Source organism: Prionailurus bengalensis, chromosome B3 (genome assembly GCF_016509475.1).
Source record: "Prionailurus bengalensis isolate Pbe53 chromosome B3, Fcat_Pben_1.1_paternal_pri, whole genome shotgun sequence".
Lineage (NCBI taxonomy): Eukaryota > Metazoa > Chordata > Mammalia > Carnivora > Felidae > Prionailurus > Prionailurus bengalensis.
The window spans coordinates 145,396,865-145,414,395 of record NC_057355.1 but is presented as its reverse complement, the minus strand read 5'-3'; the positions used below and the strand labels follow the sequence as shown (position 1 = coordinate 145,414,395).

At 49.1% G+C, this 17,531-nt stretch overlaps 1 protein-coding gene across 3 annotated transcripts in view; it reads right to left on the bottom strand.

The window, feature by feature from the left end:
* Positions 1–17,531, bottom strand: part of TRAF3 (TNF receptor associated factor 3) — a 119,223-nt gene that overhangs the window by 6,473 nt on the left and 95,219 nt on the right. For 2 of the 3 annotated variants that reach the window (XM_043557062.1, XM_043557063.1), the window contains 5 exons: positions 14,878–14,958; positions 12,061–12,135; positions 10,391–10,483; positions 5,629–5,769; positions 400–574 (listed from right to left, as the gene is read on the bottom strand). In XM_043557062.1, coding sequence (XP_043412997.1) covers positions 400–574; positions 5,629–5,769; positions 10,391–10,483; positions 12,061–12,135; positions 14,878–14,958 — 565 coding nt within the window. The remainder of the gene's footprint in view (positions 1–399; positions 575–5,628; positions 5,770–10,390; positions 10,484–12,060; positions 12,136–14,877; positions 14,959–17,531) is intronic. The other variant, XM_043557064.1, reaches the window with a different exon arrangement.

Here is a 17,531-nt window from a genome sequence, read left to right as displayed (position 1 = left end):
CTTCTAGATCTCAGAAACGCGCTGGCTGAGCGCGCCACCAAGTCTCCTGCCTCACCCGCTGGTCACTTCTGTCCCCTGGGCCTTACAGCACAGCTGGGAACCCCCCACCATAGCAAGGTGTCCACCCCACACCCACTCTCTACCGCGCTGGCATCACACGGAGGGGGCGTGTCTACGCAGGACACATTTCTTTCACGAAGGCCTCTCTGGCTGGAGGGCATCGCACCTCTGCACGAGTAGCATCTCACTGGGAATCGCCGCTCAAAGATGGCGCGTGCCTAACGCACCACCTGCACCAGCTCAAGCCCCCAGACCTGGCCGGGCTCCCAGCGGTGGACTGGGACGCGTGCCGCCCCCTGGACCCATCCCACCCCCCTGCTCCTGCCCCGCTGCCCTCACCTGTGTTCCGAGCCGCCTGCCCGGCGCTTTTGTCCACACTCTCCAGCTCGGTCACTCGGTTCTGGAGGGATTCCACGCTGCTCTTCATGCTGTCCGCTTCTTCCCAGTTCTGCCGGAACGGGCGGATCTCTTTGTCAAGCTCTTTCAATTTCTCCGCCTGGCTGTCTATTACCCGCTTCCAAATCAAAGGCATCAGAAGGCAAAATGCAGTTAGAACTCTCTGAAGACGCTATGCCACCGCCATCGGACACCGGCTGGTTAGGAAGAGCGGCCAGCCCAGAGCTGCGCGGATGAGCCCCGTGCCAGCTCTCACACGGGCACCTCACCTGTCACCCACACCCATCTCAGGGGACACAAGTGCCGTGGATCCCCGTCCCAGAGGAGGGGACCGAGGCACAGGGGCCCCACACCACTCTGTCGTAGGGTCTCAAGTTCAGGATATTGGAGGCTGTGGGAAGGTCTCCGTCTCCTAAAGGGCCAAGCCACGTGCAGGGGCCAATGTGAGTCTCCTCGGAGGCTGCCTGGCGCAGGGCAGGAGGGGCCGCCCTGTCTCCGTGGCTACAGACAGCGCCCTAGAACCCTGCCTGGGTCCCGAGAGGGGGCTGCCAGCACCCCGGCACCTGCTCCAGAAACCTGGCATCCGCACGGGGCTGGCAGCAGGAAGAACCCTGAGGGCAGGTCTTCAGACCCTGGCTGAAACGGAGAGGCCAATCCCTAGGAGGGGGCTGCCCCCCACCCCCCCCCACCGGGCTCACTGTGGCCCCTGGGCACAGAAACACTACTGGCAGACACGTGGCTGTTGACACAGAGGCTGCATTTTATGCTACCTTAAATCATTCAGAAAGCCTTTTTTTTTTTTTTTTTTTTTCCCCAGAAACACATAGACATTTTAACAGTAAGCAGTGGGATGAGACCTGCCAGCTACGGCAACCCAGCCTGTTTTCCAGGACTGGCACACCCACCTGCTGGATGAAGGGTTTTCCCTTCCGAAAAGGATCTGCGTTGTTTTGAAATGAAGCTGGGGAAGGCTGGGGGGTTTGGCCCCCTGTGTGGAGCCGCAGGCCGCACAGGGGAGAGCCCCGGGCCTGCCGAGTTCACTTCTCCTTTCAGAAGCCTATTTTTAAACACTGAGTTTCAGCACCTTTGCTGGCTGTTAATAACCACCAAGGAGCAAACATGGTAGGTCTGGTTACTTTTTTGGGGTAGAAGGTACGGTATTATTCTTCCTCTTCTTTCCAAGAAAACCCGGTATTAGCCAACTTTTAAAAAGCGAAGATGATTTCTATAAAAAACACCCCTTCCCACACTGATGTCACTTATTTCTATATGTGTGTCTGGAAGCCTATTATTTATTTTTTAAAGTGTTATTTATTTTGAGAAAGAGCAGGAGAGGGGCAGAGAGAGGGGGAGACAAAGAATCCCAAGCAGACTTCACGCCATCAGTGTGGAGCCCCAAGCTGGGCTTGAACTAACAAATCACGAGATCACGACCTGAGCCAAAATCAGAAGTTGAACGCCTAACTGACTGAGCCACCCGGGGGCCTCTGGAGGCACATTTAAAACGAAGTCTGTTTTCTGGGGACAAGACTCCAACATCAGGACGCCCGAACCCATAATGTATTTCTGATGAGAATCTGCAGTGGCTGTCACGCCCTCTACCCACGGAGAGTGTAAGCTCGGCTAACATGGGTCCTAGAGAGTTTAAGAGGGGAGCTCATGAAAACCTACGCAATCGACGGTGGTCCTGAGGGATGCCATTGTGTAACCTGGTGGACATGGGTGGACATGAGCAGCGGAGTGGCTTGGGATGAGCAACACATCACCTCTCTGCCTCGTGGCCCCAAGGTAAAAAGGGGGTGACGCCGTGGTGCCTCCTTCCCAAGGCGGAGGATGTGCACGTGGTGAGGTCAGGAACGAAACTGCAGTGTGAAATGAGGGCTGCCGTAGGGGCACGGCCCGGACTGGAGCTCAGGGACACAGAGTTGGCTGGCGGGGGCGGGAGAGAACACGTGCACACGCAGGCACGCACACATACGTGCGCACACGCAGGGCTCTACCGAGTCACTTGAAAGGAGCTCCACACACACAGCAAGGGAACATGTGCTGTTTTTAAACAGGCCCCTCCTCTGCATAAATGGCATGGTGTCGCTCGTCTAAACCAAAGTCTAGAGTGCAGCCATGTGATTTCACTCTCGAGGAGTGGTCTACACAGCCGCTGCCACGTTTCTGTAAGAACAAATCCTGAACGTGAGTGAGAACAAGAGTCTGGGAGCGAGAGACGGCACAGGTTGCAGGCTTGTAAACAAATCCTAACCGAGAGAACTGCTGTCAGAGCATCAATTCATCAGTGTCAGGCACTGTGTACTTGAGGGCTTAAGCCACTGTCTCTATTCCTGTCACATGCACCATGGGGGTCACTGGGACCTACGCACCAAACACTGTGCAAACAGGATGGTGCGGGTGGCACTTGGGGGCCGGGCGGGCAGTGTGCCACACGGCTTTGCTCCTGCCCCCTGGGCTCATCTAGTCTCTGCCAACAACAGGCCAGGGATTCAGCTGACCTCTAGGTGGCCTTTTTTCGTTAAGAAAAACAGGTTCTTTAGGGCTCCTGGGTGGCTCAGTCAGTTGCGCGTCTGACTTCGGCTCAGGTCATGATCTCACGGCTCGTGAGTTCGAGCCCCGTGTCGGGCTTTGTGCTGACAGCTCGGAGCCTGGAGCCCGCTTCACATTCTGTGTCTCCCTCTCTCTGCCCCTAACCCATTCACATTCTGTCTCTCTCTCTCAAAAACAAATAAATAAACATTAAAAAAATCTTTTTAAAGAAAAACAGGTTCTTTAAAAAGTAAAATATTGGGGCGCCTGGGTGGCGCAGTCGGTTAAGCGTCCGACTTCAGCCAGGTCACGATCTCGCGGTCCGTGAGTTCGAGCCCTGCGTCGGGCTCTGGGCTGATGGCTCGGAGCCTGGAGCCTGTTTCCGATTCTGTGTCTCCCTCTCTCTCTGCCCCTCCCCCGTTCATGCTCTGTCTCTCTCTGTCCCCAAAATAAAAAAAATAAAAAATAAAAAAACAAAAACGTTAAAAAGTAAAATATTAAGAAATTGCCTTTCCTGGGTCAGCAAAAGCAAACACACTCTTAAATTCCACTCCTTTTAACCAACATCCTGCATACATCTGTGGCCCTCAGGAACTCTGCACCCCATGTGTCCCACCGTATTTGGGGTTTTAGGTCTAATGGAGAATCAGACAAGGAAGGAGAGGACACAGAGACTAACATGTCTGTCATCACCGTGGTGGTCCAATGCATAGGGCTGGGGGAGCACTGAGGAGAACAGGGGCCTGGGAAGGGAAGGGTTCTGATGTGAGGAAGGAGATGACGAGAGGTGCACCTGGGAGCCAGGCTCCGGATGAAGAGGTGGAGAAGGCTCTGGAAGGGCTGGAGGGAAGGGCCCCTGGGCCGAACATGCTTCACAGAGAGTCAAGGCCTCCAGGGCTCCAGCCAGAGGCCTTCCACCCACGGTCACGGAAGACTGCCAGCCCCACCGTGAAGCAAAGGTGAGCTTCCGCCTTCCAAAGCATGGCCCGGCTAGACGCAGAAGCCACTGGGGGAAATGCTGGACCATCCCGAGGACGTTTCAGTCCTCGGTGACTTGTCCCTGGCACTTAATGAGATTAGGCATTTCGAGCCCAGTGTGACCTGAATCCCTTCCTCTCAATATAGTCTATTTTCCTCCATGCTTCTTCCTCCATGGAGAGTGCCCGCCTACTTAGGACCAGTGGGGGCACTACCCGCATGACCACTCAGCCCCCACTGCTCTGTACTCCGGCAACCTGGTTCCCCCCTTTCTTTAGAATCTAGGTCTCAGCCGTTTATGAAATCACAAAAGTGTTAAAATATAAATCACACACGGCGGAATGACTAAATTCTACGAAAAAGTAAATTAAATTCAAACTCTTCACGTTGGAAGGGGGGAAATGGAGAGAATGCATGTGATAACATCGCAGGGTTCAGACAAGTGTCCCCGTGACCCCTCTGTGTACATCCTAATTTTATCTGGTCGTAAAAGATGACGTATAAATGACCCCACTACTTATTCACTCTTTCTTCTGTCGGTGATATTTTTAACAGGTGATTTTCTAGCATAACGTGAACTTCCGTGTCCTTTCCATGCGCCTCTATGCGCCCCAGGGAGCCACCATGCTGCTGGCAGCCAGGACGCGAGTGGGGCCATGTAGGTGAGTGTGGCCTCTGGACATTCTGAATATTTCCATGCGCACTCTGCAAAATGCCAGGGACCGCCAGCAGGAGGCTTGTTGGTGTTTTATGTGACGTGCTTTTTTGGCTTGATTCAACACCAATGACTTCTAATACAACCTATTATTTCAAAACACTGTGTTTTTCCTCAACTCTGGACAACCGCAACGTTTTAACACAAGCAAAATTCATGTAATAAATCTCTCTGCAACTTAAGCCACTGTGACTAACCTCTGCTGTTAAAGTGGGAGGAAAGCCATCCTCAAAGATGCTGTGACCCTGAGCTACTAGAAATATTTCACCTTCCAGTTAAGAGGGAAACACACCTAAGTAAAAGCCATTTTGGAAACGTAGGTGTGTGTGTGTGTGTGTGTGTGTGATGCGCGTGGGGATTAGTCTAACAAATGTACACTGCGAGTAAGCTGACGTACAGAGAAGATCTACAAAATGATACGCTAACCGGGGCCCGTGTTGAGAACAGAAGGGAGGAGCAACATTCTAATCAGGCCTCTTTACATGATCACCCGTTTCTGGCGAAGGCTGACATGTCTGTTCTGAGGTACGCACGGATCGCTATCGTCAAACAGTGTGGGGAGAGTGTGTGTGCCTCTAGAAGACTCGTAACAAAATAGATTGGCTTTGCTTCACCTTAGGAAGTGAAACTTCACGCAAAACTGCTCAGGAACAATATGAAATCTTAAATAAGATAATTTTTTAAAACACGGGCTTGAAGTCTTACTTCACCAGCAGTGACTCAAAGGCACAGAAGAGAGGCCTGGGGCTTGTTGTCCAGGGAAAGGCGGGGCGGGGGGGGGGGAGAAAGAGTGGCCTGTGCCTTTCTAGAGGCTTAAGCAAGAGAATCAGGTGGTCTATCTGACAAAAGTCAGGGCCTTTGCTCAAACGTCTCACTGACAAAGTCCTGAAGAACAGACACGCTCCTCTACCCTGTGGATCCAGCCACAGATGTAAGCTTCTTACCTGTAAATGAAGTATTTTGGATTCATTATTTCGAAGCATTTCCTTTTGTCTCTCAATTTCAATTTCAAAGCTACATATCTGATTGTGCAGACTTTGTATGCTCTTGTTTTTTTCTACACTTTCATTCTGTAGCAAGGAAACCTGAAGAGGAAATTCGTCAATTAAGCAAACAAAACATGGTTTTATAAATTTATAACAATTGTAATAATAGTTGCTCACATTTTTGCAATATAGGCCTTCTACCAGCCCAATGTAAGGAGTTCCAGAAAAAAAAAAAATCCCTTCATACGGAAATGGAGGTCCTGGTAACTTCATAGGAAATCCTACACAGGGTGTTTCTCAGACTCACTCCCGGTAATTAAATAAGGCGAGGTCCAGCAGCAGACTGAATTTCAGAATGAATGGGACACTCTAAAGTTTTTACTGAAGACGAATAAATCTTTCACCAGACAGGCTTTCAAACTTTGACCAGGAAACACAGTAGGAAACATATCCTTACATCTCGCCCCACTTGTACAAACGTTCGTGTGTGTGTGTGTGTGTGTGTCCCTAAGAAACAGGTATTACAAAACCATACTTGCCCTAACCATTCCCATGTTCCCTGATACTTTCTCTTTTATTCTATTTTACTTTAAAAAGTGCCAGTTGCCATCCACTAAATTGTCTCACTTCCACCCACAGGCCATACCCACACTCTGAAAAGCTCTCCCAGCATAATGGGAAAGCACAGTGGGAATAAAAAGCTATATGCATGCTTCAGTTAACCCTTAGGGCCAACTCCTAGCCCTCCAACAGAGACATGAGGCTTCAGGGGACAGGTGCCCGGCCTGTCGCCCAAGATGACCTTCCACAAAGCTCAATGTATTCACCTGCAAGGCCACGTCAGCCCAAGGAAGGGCCTGCTGGGGGGGGGGGGGGGGCGGTGGCGGGGAGCAGTTCCAAGCCCACCTTTGATCTTTTCAAAATCTTTCTGGAAACTAATTAGCTCCCAAGAACCAATTTACACTGGTCTTAAAAGCCCCCAGGTGAGGACTCCGAGGCCAACTCCCATAGGGCTGCCTTCTCACAAGACTGCTCCCTGAGGCACTCTGGCCTTCCGAAAGGCCCCTCTACCGACAGTTGTGTCTGGGCACAGCTGCTGCCCCCGAAGACAGAGGGCCCCATGGTGGGCACTGGGACAGCTCCATTCATTGTGCTCCCAATACGGACAACACCTGAGGTGACGGCCCAAGGGCATGTCAGGACAAACCCGGGTGTGATAAAGCACAGATTCCTGGTGTCCCTGTGAAGGCAGGCACCTTTCTATATGCAATCTGCTCAGGCAAGCAGCACCTCTGGGCATAATCAGTCTGTTTTATTTTATTAATTTTTTAATGTTTATTTTTGCGACAGAGCGTGAGTGGGGGAGGGACAGAGAGAGAGGGAGACACAGAACGTGAAGCAGGCTCGAGGCTCTGAGCTGTCAGCTCAGAGCCCAACACGGGGCTCGAACCCACGGACTGCAAGACAGTGACCTGAGCCGAAGTCGGACCCTTAACCAACGGAACCACCCATGCACCCCAGTCTGTTTTATTTTATTTATTTTAAAAAAATGTTTTTAATGTTCATTTATTATTGAAAGACAGAGAGTCAGAGCATGAGGAGGGGAGGGACAGAGGGAGAGGGAGACACAGAATCCGAAGCAGGCTCCAGGCTCTGAGCTGTCAGCACAGAGCCCGACGTGGGGCTCGAACTCACAGACTGCGAAATCATGACCTGAGCCAAAGTCAGATGCTTAACTGACTGAGCCACCCGGGCGCCCCTTAGTCTGTTTTGTTTTAGAACAATGTGTATTTACTTGTTCAAAACTTGCAATGTCTCATGGGAAAAAATAACACTTCACTTCCCTAGGATGTTAGCACAAACAGACTTTCCTCTCTAAACCACGGTGTCTCATGCCCTTGGGCCCCTGTAAGTGATGCAGACTGGCAGGTCTTGCCTTTTCCAAAGTTACGATTCACTCACTCCCATCTCTCAAGGTAGACACAATTCCCAGACTCTATTCTCACAACCAAAAAAGAAATACCCTGCACGCAAGCTAACTTTTTTTTTTTGGAAGAGAGAATATGCGTGCACACACATGCAGACACGCATGCACGCATGCACGGGGGGGAGGGGCAGAGAAAGGAGAGTGAGAATCTTAAGCAGGTTCCACCTAGTTCAAAGCCTGACTCAGGGCTCAATCTCACAAACCGTGAGATCATGATCTGAGCTGAAATCAAGGGTCGGATGCTTAACTGACTGAGCCACCCAGGCACCCACATGTCAACGTTTTTGATCAAAAATCTCAGGAGGGGCCTGGGTGGCTCAGTCGGTTAAGCATCCGACTTCGGCTCAGGTCATGATCTCGCAGTTCATGACTTCAAGCCTTGTGTTGGGCTCTGTGCTGACAGCTCAGAGCCTGGAGCCTGCTTCGGATTCTGTGTCTCCCTCTTCCTGCCCCTCCCCCACTCGTGCTGTCTCTCTCTCTCTCTCTCTCAAAAATAAACATCAAAAAAAATTTTTTTTAAATCTCGGTAATATCTCCAAAATCAATGGCAATTTTCTTTTCTGCAGCAAATCAAGCTACCAGAGGATGAACAGAAACATCTCACATTAATGAACATACATCATGCCACATTAAACTCTTAATTTCTTGATTTAGGGAGCTTTCTAATTTAAATTTTCTTTGTTTCTTTGTTTTACTCAAAGAATCCAATTCCTAGGCACCTGCGGATCCCTGCTCTCACAGGAAAATCTACCTGGCAGGTGCGTTTCCAAGAAGCAGAGCATACCATCCATGGGGCAGATGAAAACGAGTCCTGTGACCTTCCCCGAGAACCCCCTCACCGAGAGCAACATCTATCCCCACCTATTTTGGTGGAGTACTCCACATTTCCTTTAGACTTAAGCTTTTGTCATATAGAAGATGGGTGTTTTTCGCCTGAGTGGCTGAATCGGTTAAGCGTCCCGACTCTTGATTTTGGCTCTGGTCACGATCTCACAGTTGGTGAGTTCGAGCCCCAAGCTGGGCTCTCTGGTGTCAGCTCGGAGCCAGCTTCACATCCTCTGTCTTCCTCTCTCTGCCCCTCTCCCGCTCTCTTTCTTGTGCTCACATGCTCTCTGTCTCTCTCAAAAATAAACATTTTTAAAAAAATGAGAAACAGAGTATCAATGAGACACAGAGTCCTGACATCTATGCCTGTAATTTTTAAAAGGCAGAAACAGAGCACATTTTTTAAACAGAAGGGGAAAAAAAGACTTACCAATCAACCATCACTCACTCAGAGCAACTGCTATATGTTCACGAGGAAGTCATCAACAACTCCTCTAACACAACTTTCATTTCACCGTTAAATGAGACCCTTCTTCCTGCCACACGTGTGCGTGTGTACATGTGACATGCCCACCCTTCTAACGCTTCTCATCCTCAGCATCAGCATTTATACCAAAAAAATACTTTATGTCAGAGTTAATAAAAATGTTTTGATTTAAAATATTAGACTCTATCAAATACATTTATATTTTAAGTTGGTTGAATTTAGGGGCACCTGGGTGGCTCAGTCGGTTAAGCGTCCGACTCTTGGTTTTGGTTCAGGTCACGATCTCACGATTTTGTGAGTTCGAGCCCAGTGTCGGGCTCCGTGCTGACAGTGCGGAGCCTGCTTGGGATTCTCTCTCTCCCTCTCTCTCTGCCCCTCCCTGACTCACGCTGTCTCTGTCTCTCTCAAAATCAATAAACTTAAAAAAATTGGTTAAATTTAACACAGGAAGCAAGGTATTCAAATCTCTACAGATCTTCAGAAAATAAACAGGCTGCTCTAATTCACCTTAGTGTCCTCCTACTACAAATTCTCAGTAAATGCTTCTGGAATACTGACGTAAGTTTTTATTGTTGTAGAGAAGCCACAATGAGAGCTCCTATAACAACTTCTTCTCTACTGATTCTTGGAAGTTTTCACCTTTTCCTCATGAAAAGAGGGCCTGGCCCAGCTGAATGCCACGGAGTAAACTCCCCTGGGGAGACGTTATCACAAGGGGAAGGTGTGAGGAGTTCCCAGCCCCACAACTGAGGCCTCTGGAAAAGATGCCCCGCTGGACAAGGGCTCCCTGCTCCAAACTTCCATAAAGTGATAGCTCCTACACTAGGATTAGGAAAATGGCTTTTCCTAGCTGTCTTTCCTAAGAAAGACAGAGAAAGCTGAAGCATTTAGCGCTGGTCACCTTCCAGATTGGGGGTTGACAAACTTTTTCACTAAAAAAAACAGAGAGTAAATATTTTGGGCTGTGAGGCCTGTACAGTTTCTGTCTCAGATGTTAAACTCTGCCATTACAGTGGATACGCAGCACGGACCACAGGCGAATGAATGAGCATGGCTGTGTTCCAATCAAACTTTATTTATAAAAAGATGAAGTTGATGGCGAGAGAAAGGAAGGTTTGGAAGTTTGATAATCCCTGTTCTAGGTCAATGCTAAGGTAACCACAATGTGATTAAACACAAACAAACAAAAAGGCACCGCATGCTTGCTCGGCAATTAACAAAGAACAAACCAACCCAAACGCCTTCATCATTTATAAGCTCCGGGTCATGTGAAATGTACTTTTTTTTTTTTTTTTTTTTACGTTCTCCTGATACTGTTTCTTTTATCCAAAACCATGAATAACTATAAAAAATATTTTCTTCTTTAAATGATTTGAAGAGATTATTAAAAGCCAGCAAAAGCTAGAAACAGTGTGGCGTACCTTTTTCTCCAGAGAATTACTCCACTCTTTCAGTAAGTTGACGTGCTGCACCGCGGAGCTGGCCTCATGGGCCTTAATCTGCTGGTTTGTCCCCTGCGAGAACAAAGACACAGCGCATCAAGCCGACGTTCCCCCCCTCACAGAGCGCAGCAAGACTAACACACGACCTAAAACCAGCTCTAAACAGGAAAAAGGGAGCCTTCTCCACAGAAAGCTTTCCAAGGGCCATGCTCGGGGTGGGGGGAAGAGCAGGTGCCCTGCAATTAATTCTACAACAACCTCAAGTTCATGCCCTTTGCTCCCCAAGCTTCTTACCAAGCACCTGCTCATCTGTGTGTCATACTTGTAATATCAAGAAATTAAATCTTAGACCTATCATTTTCGTTTTTTTTAAGTTTCTTCATGAAAAACGCACACTGAAAATGCTTAGACACCTGCGGTTACAGCTAGCTACCGCTACAGCAATCTAGTGGGCACGCAACCAAAGCGGGATTCTAAATAATTTGCTAAAATATTAACTTAGTAGTGAAATACGCCGTATTAGAAATGTACTGTTCCTTGCTATTCTAAGTATATTTGGAAAGTTACATACAAAACATAAACAATCTACAGAGTACATAAGATGGAGACCATTTTAGAGCAGTGATAGTAAGCACATGAAATAGTACTTCATGTATTTAAGGAAATAATTGGTATGAAAATATAATTTGTTTTGATACTGGAAAATTAGGAAGCCACAGAAAGCATTTTAATGATCTCCAAAACATATACTCTGTACATAGAATATTCATATATATATGTTGATATAAGTATCGCTATATATAAACATATATATATACATACACAGAATGAATGGTACTACATACGACATAACAGTGGTGAGGGCCCTGTCTCGTTAAGAGACTGAGACAAAGGGGAAGCTACGGTCATTCTTACTCTTATCTTCTAAGAAAATACTGAGATGCCAATATCTCTGTACTGAGTTCATAATAACTGTTATTGCTAACATACACAATTAAATATGAAATACTTTAATTGTAATATATACTGCCCTCTGATAGTTTTAAGATTAAGATATACGTTTAAATGAAACTCAGTTCAAATTCACTAGCCATCTCAGACGTGTTAAAAGCAAAACACGACAAAAACAAAAACCCCAGAAACAGGTTTCTCGCAGCACCGCGTGGCAGTGACGGAGACGCCCTCTCCACGTGGCTGTGCTGGGAGGTGTAGCATAGATAATATGACACGCGTCTACGGACACACGAGAGTGGTCCTCGCGACTGTGTGCTGATGCGCACACCGCTCAAACCGTGTCTGGGCTGTATCCACCTATACCAGGTTCTGTGACACTCTCTCTAGAACCACCCCCCCCGCCCCAACGGTCAGTTCTACGTGTCCCGCTTCCCAGCTGGTTTTAGAGGTGGCTGTTCTCCTCACGTCCTGACCTCCTTCTCAGCACAGGCGTCCCCCTGAAATCTCAGAACGCCACCGGCATGGGGAGCGAGCACCCGCGGCTGCTGCGTGCGGCCTCTGTCACCCACGCAGCAGGGCGACCCCGCCCCTGCAAACACTGCAAGTGCAGAACCTGCACGAGAAGACGCTAACATAGTAACTTTCTCCCAGGGCAGAACGTCAGTGACGGGGAAGGATAGATGTTGGATACTGACCTGAAACACGCAGCCATAGCGCTTAAAACTACAGGTGCTGGGGGCATTGACGCACTCTGACAAGTGCGCACTCAACTGCAACGGGAAAGAGGCGTGAGTTGTGGCACAGGCGCTCGTACGAAAACGTTCAAACACAGTAAGGGCACAGAGAGCATCTGGTCTGCACTGTCACCAAGGGGGGTCGTCCGCCACGGGCGAGCATACGTCCTCTGCCTCCTAGACTCACCCGCAGTAAGTGCACACTGCTGCCACGTGCATACACATACATACGCCAGAATACAGAAATACAGTTACTGTAACATTTCTCAAACTTGCAGTTTCTCTAGAACAAATCGTTCCAAATGTGACATGCCGTCTGTAGCGCCAGAATTTAAAAAAGAAAGGGAAAAAACGTGAACTGAAATGAACATTTAAAGACTATAAACAAAAATCGCATGAAACACAAAAAAAGAGAAAGCATTCAGGATGTAACTGGGTCACACACCTAATATACGGTACACAGAGAGAACTATTTTCAGAGCAAGCTTACACGATGTACCATTACTCTCAATACTCAAGATAACGAGATGAGTTTTTCTTCTTCTGAAAAGACTTTTTTTTCCCTCTGAGTGGCCATAAATTCATGTAGCTTCTCACAGATCGCTAGGGTCATTCTAACAACACGAATCTTAATATTGTCACGTCTAATTGGTAGAAGAAAATTAGGAGAGATTGGGAGAGGATAACTCATCGGGGTAAGAAAAACCCCTTTGTTCAGCTTAACTGTTGGCAAATCGTCAAATAAAAACCACTTATGATGCCCCCTCGAGAGAAAAGGGAATCGAAATGTCTACATTTTAAAGACATGGCGCTATTCATTAAGCTAATACAATTTAAGGACAACTTCTTTTATTGAAGAAATTCTCCTCAGGAAAACTCTAGGGGTAGATCTTCTTTATGGAAAACAATTAGACCCTGAGTTAGGGAAGGCGGCGTCTAAGCGCACCGCAGAGCCGGCCCCGGGGAATGTGTCTCCCCACGTGCAGGCACACACACACACACACACACACACACACACACACACACACGTACTCCCAGAGGCGCATGGCCGTGCCCTTCTATGGCTCTCCTCTGTGCGGCAGGATGAAGAGTCCTTGAATCCTTTTCCTTCAGGTCAGTATTTAGGACAGAGAGGAAAGTGCTCTTTTGCCCTGTTGCGACAGCTGCAGAGAAGGGCAAGTGGGGAGCCTACGGGCCAACGTCTGCCAAAGGTCTCTGAGCCTGGGCAGAGTCGTGGTGGTTACAGGCCTGCAGCCTAGCACGCATGATGTTCCTCTGAGCGCAGGAGGGAAGCTCTGGCCTGCGCCTGGAGGGAAGCACCCAAGAGGCAGATGACAGGAGACTGGCACAGAAATGGAGCATGAGACTGTGCATGGTAATGCCGGCTTAAAATTTTCTTTAAATATGCTCCTTCAGTGCCCCAGTACAATCGTGAACCCATCCAGCTACCGCTCCTAGTGGTAAAGCAGGGATGCGTGTGTCTGATGTTGATTTCAGGGCACTGCCATAAATCCAAGGCCGTGCTTTTCCCTGAATTGGCTACCATTGCTCCCAGAGCCTTCGCCATCGTTCTTTACGGGAGCGTCGGATAGAGACAAGAATAATCTACAGACCAAGAGCATCGTTCACCAGAAACCCGAGATAAATGCAGGTTGAAAGATTTTTAAAATAAAAATAACTTAGAGGCAAATGGAGTTAGCTTCTGTCCCTAGAGATAGCCCTGAGTAAAAACTTCAGAAGGAGTAAAAACCCGGGTCACCACTTCAATAGTTCAGACTCTTCATCCATTCACTTTAGCAGAGGGACGTCATAGTTTTAGAAATCTGTATGCACTTCCGCGCTACTCCTGGAGGCACATCCAGGCCTAGGGAGCCCTGTCACCAGGCAAGGCCCTGCCCTCCCCTAGGACAGTCACCTTTTGGGAGGATGCACTGTGGGTGAGATTGGTTCTGGGGCTCCTCCAGGCCACACAGGTCCTCTTGTCAGTGGGGACGTGAGACACTGACCCTCACCTCCCCAATACCCAGTGGTAAAATTCCAGGCTGTTGAAAAAGGCTGAGGTGAGCAGCCTCCTTTGATCGGAGCACCTGGGCCTAAGGGGCCTAAGGGGGTGGGGGCCAGGGGGCACAGGTGCACACTGAGCCACGGGAGCCCCAGATGCTTCCAAAACAGCAACCAGAGGGGCTCCAGGTCAGTACTGGATGCAAAAACATCTGCGAATCCCTGGAATTTTTCCATCTGGATATATCCCGATCAAATTAAGTTAACGTAACGTAAGATGTAAAATCTACCCACCCTCAAGAAAGCGTACCAAGGGCACCGGGAGAGGCTGTGCAGGTACGTTCTCACCGGCCCCTGAAATGTGGGCCCCCTTGCTCCTCAGCACCAACCCCATGCAGTATATGTGGCCAAATGGTTCTGGAGTGTCTGTAAAGTCATTTAGTTTGAGATAATCTTACAGTAATTCCTATTTTACAGATTGAAAAATAGCTTCTTCTTTGGGAACCTAAAAAGTTATTACCTTTGCTTGCACTGTAAAGTAATTCCGGCTTCTCAATTCTTAACATTTGGCTCTGAATTTAATCACTTGCAGCTTTTATTTGCTTGCTTCTGAAATTTCTTACGCCCCAACAAACGGGTTATCATTTTTCTACTACACGTATCAGTATCGTGATCTGTAAAAACTTTGGCTTCAGCTACTGGGAAGAACGGACTCTACGGCACACTAGTCCCGAAGACTTCACCAGCTGCTGAACAGGTCCTCTCCGTGCCGCTTACCTCACTCCTCAGAAGGGTCTGGACACTGCACTTATGGGGGCAGGACACCACCACACAGGGACATTCAGTGTCTTCGTGTTTCTGGAGAGAAAAAAAAAGGTGTCATCAGCTTTGAGACATACAGCCCATCTCCCTTCGGATCCTACCTCCACCTCTGTCACCACAAAGACCCAGAGAACCCTCCGCTCACTGTCCCTGTTTGGTGTCATTCTAACACATTTGGAGGAGTCCTCACGTTCAAAGTTTAAGAGCCCAAAGGTAAGGTGTCTCAGGAGATCTGCTCCACTCTGACAGGTGAGGACAATCTCGGGAGCACAGTCACAAAGCTGCCTCCACGGGGCAACACCTCTCTGTGCCCACACAGCCCTGACACGAGAGCACAGACAGGCTCAGCCCTCGCCGTTGCTCACTCTGCAGCCCAGTGTCCAGCCTCTGCTCACAGATCAGGATGGTTTTCCTTTGGCCTCTCAGTTTGGGATCTGGAAATGATGCTTCTCCAATACTTCCAACAGTGTGAGCCACTGGGTCTTTAAATTACTGCCCTGAAACCTTACCTAGATTATCTTTAATGCATGGAAAATATGGACAAATTTTGGTTTAGTCCTTTCCCCCCCCCTAAAGTTTATTTATTTTGAGACAGAGAACGAGAGAGAGCATGAGTGGGAGAGGGGCAGAAGAGAGGGAGAGAGCGAATCCCAAGCAGGCTCTGCACTGTCAGTACAGAGCCCGATGTGGGGTGAACTGTGAGATCATGACCTGAGAGGAAACCAAGAGTCGGACACTTAACCTACTGAATGAACCACTCAGGTGCCCCGCTTTAGCCCTTCTTTGGATGGTACAAATTTCAACTTTGGAGAGCCTGGATGATGGCAACCACTACACCCATGCCCGAAGCACCTGCTGGGCATCTGATCAGTAGCAAAGTTAGGGCATGGAACCCAAGAGCCCTGGAGAGCACCACCAGACATGTGACGAGAGGCCACCAGAGAGAGACCGATGTAGGCAGAAAACACACGTGACCGCAGGCCACATGACACAACATGTGGGACAGGCTCCTGGGGGCAGCATCACTGAGCAAGAAGGGAGCCCGGGTGCTTGCTGTTTTCCTCTGTGACCCTGGGACACTTCTGATTCTCCTAATCCGGTTTTCCAGATTAGGGCTCCACAGTTGTGCTGCTGCGAAGCTGAATGACGGGGAGGGTGGCAGGGGGCACTAGCCAAGAGCCTCAATCTGACTAGGCAGGCACAGTGTGGAGCCGGGCACCGCACTCAGCTTGCTTCAGAGTGTTTTTAAGTCCGGGGTCTGTGAGCGCACTGTGTGACGGTCTGCAGTGCAGAGAAGGCACCCACGATTCGAGGCTGCTCTGCTCCTGGGCTTGGGAGAGCCCCCAGAGGGTGCAGCCACAGCTGCTCAGAGCTCAACAGAAAGCGCTTGGCTGGGCTGAGCCTGACCAGCAGGCCTCCCGTAAGAGGTACCACACGGGGGACACTGGCTTTCCATTTCCCGGCTGTGCGTGGAATCCCCTAGACTTTGTCTTTCAATGGGAAACCCTGGACAAATGGCTCCACCCCCTGCCTCATGTGTAAGTGGGAGGAGCGGCCCTGAATCAGGAGCCTGGAGGGGTCACAGGGCAAACATGCACAGGTGCCATGCCTCCTTCCTGAACTACCCCTCAATCCCCCTCCATTCCCCAGGCCAGCACACAGGTAATCAGCACTGCGGCAAGGGGAGGCTGGGTGGGGAGCCGGGGCAGGGGGTGGGGAGGGAAGGGTGGGAGGCGAGGCTGGGGCCAGACCCATCTGTATCCTCAAATGTGTGTCTCTGCAGATCCATGGAAGGGTATCTGAACAACAGACTTCCAGAAGTAGGCTTGGGTATCAGAGGGTACAGACAGGCATTTTAAATGAATCTTGACAGACATTGCCAAACCACCCTCCAATAACCCTGCACAAACCCACTCCTGTCGATAGAACACACACTCCTACACCCTTGTCAATTCTAGCAAACTTTTCAATCTCTGACCACCTGACAGGTGGAAAAGGCCAGGAGTGTAATTTGCAATTTTTTTACATAAAAAAAAATTTTTTTTTTGAGAGTGTGTGTGCATGCGCGTGTGTGCACACAAATCGGGGAGGGGACAGAAGGAGGGAGGGAGAGAGAGAATCTTCAGTGGGCTCCACACCCAGTGCTGAGCCTGACTCGGGGCTCGATCTCACAACCGTGAGATCATGACCTGAGCTGAAATCACGAGTCTGATGCTTAACTGACTGGGCCACCCCAGGCGCCCCTGCAATTATTTAATAATGTGTGGTTAAGTGTATTTTTCATATTTATTAATCATTTCTATTTCCTGTGAATTGCCTTTTCATGGTTTTTGCCCAATGTAGTGGATTGAATAGTGAGCCCCTCAATTCATGTCTCTCCAGAACCTCAGAATATGACCTTACTTGGAAATAGGGTCTTTGTGGCTATAATCAGTTACGATGGGGCCCCTGAATGCAACCCTGGGAGCCCTTATGAGTGGAGGGGCCACACCCAGAAGAAGGTATCTGAGTAGGGAAAAGGTCCCTCCTGGGGCTCTCGGAGGGAGCAGGGCCCTGACAACAGCCTGGTTTTGGATTTCGGGCATCCAGAACTGTGACAGAATAAACTT